Raw genomic sequence first — 2,864 nt, forward strand, 5'->3', positions numbered from 1 at the left:
CCCTGAAGGTCAACGAGTTTGACCAGAAGAAGGCCGCCGCGGCGATCGGCAGCGACAGCAGGCCGCTCAACAGGTGCGCGTTGTGTTCCTTTGTGAATTGTTTGCGTTCTTTGGGTGCTTGTCCCGTCTCAAAAGTGGAGAGTGCGGGGATTTGCCTCCAGGCTTGATGAGAGGAGTGCGGTTGACGAGAAGAGGCGTGCCGGCAGCTGTGTACGCTGAGTGTGTTGACGTTGCCAGTGTCCGCAGGCGTGCTTTTATTGATATGCTTGGCGCCGTTCCCCCCCCCCCTCTCCCGTTGCCCCGCCGCCTCGTCCCGCTCTGCCCAAGCTCACATGTGTCTGCAAAGGCCTGTGCGGGCCGGGTTTCTTGACCGATATGAAACCCAACCTTGTCGCCCCGACCTTCCCACTCCGATCTTCTCACCCCAGGACCAACGTCGAGAAGTTCCTGGCGGACTTTGGACTGGAGTCCGAGTTCTCGTGCCACTCCAACATCCGCGGCCTGTCCGGTGGGGCCCATCAACGCGCACACCGCACACACCGCACACACGACGGCCGTCGCTGGGCCACCCCGGGGTGCCCGTGCCGCCAGGGCCGGTGGCAGGGGCCCCGCCCGTACCCGCGGCCGACGTCGTCTCGCCCTTTGTCATGTGCTTTTTGCTGATGTCACATGTTGCCTGCACGCCTGGAAGCGGCCTCATCCTGTCGTCTCATGCCGGCCGCGCTGCCCCCCATCACACAAGCCCATCAAGGCCCTATCCCCTGGATTGCGCTGCCAAACACCCAGCCTCCAACCAAGCCTGTGGCAAACAGTGTCCAACGCTGTGCTGTTGTTTGCACCTTACTAATCCTGTTTGTCGCGTGACTAATCTTACTCAACCCCACCCCCAGGTGGCCAAAAAGTGAAGCTGGTGCTGGCAGCGGCGATGTGGAACAGCCCCCACCTCCTCATCATGGACGAGCCCACCAACTACCTCGACAGGTGAGATCTGACCCCATCTGATCTGATCTGACCTGATCTGATCCACTCTGCTCGCATCTGATCCGCTCTTGCATTCACACACCGTTTTTTTCCGATTGTCGCCCCCCGTGCTTCGCTCTTCTGAAGCAACCGTCATCAGCCCTGCCAGCATCCAGGCTCCGCCTCTGCTGTCCTCAACCCAGGGGACCCCCAGCCCTGGCAAGACTCCGCGTTAGCGCGTTTGCGAACAAATCATGTTTCTCACACCAAGAAAGCACTGCTTGGTCTCCTCCCCCAGGGACTCCCTGGGCGCCCTGGCCACGGCCATCCGCGAGTTTGACGGCGGCGTGGTCCTGATCAGCCACAACAGCGAGTTCACATCCACCTGCTGCCACGAGACCTGGTTCATCAGGGACGGCAAGGTGGGAACTTCACGCGCTCGAAAAATTTCCCGCCGTGAAACAATGGATCCGCGCCGCGGGGCCCTGGGCCCTGGGCCCCGTGCGGCAAGCGTCGCGGTTGCAATTTCACCCCCGGGGCTGCTGGGAGCGTGCGGGGTGATGGCGACGTCCGCCCCGAGATTTGTTGCCGCTCCCAGCCTCCGCTGATTGCAAAAATGCCCCAGCCCCAAGACTCCGCCCCACTCACCCGCTGAACCTTGCCCGATCGTCACTCGTCATCCGTAACCCGTCCGGCGGGTGACGCCACGATGGTGACGTCATACCCCACAGGTGGAGGTGGTGTCTGCCTATGCGACAAAGCTGGAGGAGGCGCGCGCGGCCGCGGCCGCGATGGACGTTGGCGGGGACGCAAACGGCGCCTGAGTTTTGGATGCAGCCGCGCCTGTGGAACCCGGAGGGCCCCTCGCTTTGCGGTGCCGCGCGTGCGGCCGCGGAGGGTGGGGGGCGGCGGGCGGCGGAGGCGGGCCGACAGTGCGGCCCGCCGCGGCGCGGGGCTGCGGGCCGGAGCTCTTTTTTTTTCGCGCTGCCCTGCCTCGTTTTTTGTGCCGCTGCGGGGGCTGCGCAAACTTTCTTGTACACTGGCTGCAGCTTTGTGGTGGGGCGGGGTAGGCCAGGACTGATGCCCCCTAGGGCCGTCCATTTAGGGCCTCCCTTTTTTCGGGCGGGGTGGCAGCCGAGGCCCAGGGGCCCGGCCCGGCCCAGCCTCTGGGGGCTGCCTGTTTTGGGGCCAAAGCTTGCCCTGAGTTGGGGCGGCGCACGCGCCGCCCACCGATCCTCGCTCGCGCCCCTGGCGCCGGTGGCGCGCGCAGGACTGGCAGTGACTCGGTTTTGGCGAGACAGCGCGGCACCACGCGCCTAAGTAGCAGCAGCAGCCGCCGCCACCGCGGCAGCAGCATCGGCGACGGCGGCGGCGGCGGTGGCGGTGCAGCAGCAGTTTGTATCTCACTTTTTCGCGTCGAAGCGCCTGCGCCCCGCCGAGCAGGCGGGGCGTCTGGCCGTTTGCGACGCCTGCGGCTGTAAACTGGTGTGGGGCTGGCAATGCAGGCTTTCCAGGTCCCTTTGGAGTCTCAGTCTCAGCAAATGAACCGCTCTGGGCAGGTGCCCGCCTATCCAGGATGCAGGCTCCCCTCCAGCGCCAGCCTGTCCTGTGATTGCAGCGCTAACACTTTGAGCTTTGAGAGTGGCGAGCCTGCTGGCGCCGTGCCCGCCTGGAGAACAAGTGAAACATGGGGAACTCAACGGTTCCCGCATCCCCTGCGGTTACAAGCACGGCGGTTACAAGCTCTCAACAGCTAGTACCCGCCCCCCGCTGTTTCATGCTCTCATCGGCACGTTGCGGCAGCCGCCACTCCTTGTCGTCGGCCGATTCGAAAGCGTGGCACCACATCGCTGTGGCGGCTGCTCCCCGCCGCCCGCCGCTCCAAACACTGCGCCCCCTCCAAA

At 64.7% G+C, this 2,864-nt stretch overlaps 1 protein-coding gene across 1 annotated transcript; it reads left to right on the plus strand.

Annotated features, from left to right (window-relative positions):
* Nucleotides 1–375: 375 nt before the first annotated feature.
* MNEG_15194 (Elongation factor 3) lies at nt 376–1,784 on the plus strand (the record flags this gene model as incomplete). The annotated part of the gene is made up of 4 exons (XM_014036335.1): nt 376–508; nt 891–981; nt 1,259–1,382; nt 1,692–1,784. The coding sequence occupies 4 exons, from the start codon at nt 376–378 to the stop codon at nt 1,782–1,784; spliced, it is 441 nt and encodes a 146-aa protein (XP_013891789.1).
* Nucleotides 1,785–2,864: the final 1,080 nt, after the last annotated feature.

Source organism: Monoraphidium neglectum, assembly GCF_000611645.1.
Source record: "Monoraphidium neglectum strain SAG 48.87 unplaced genomic scaffold scaffold05116, whole genome shotgun sequence".
NCBI classification, from domain to species: Eukaryota; Viridiplantae; Chlorophyta; class Chlorophyceae; order Sphaeropleales; family Selenastraceae; genus Monoraphidium; species Monoraphidium neglectum.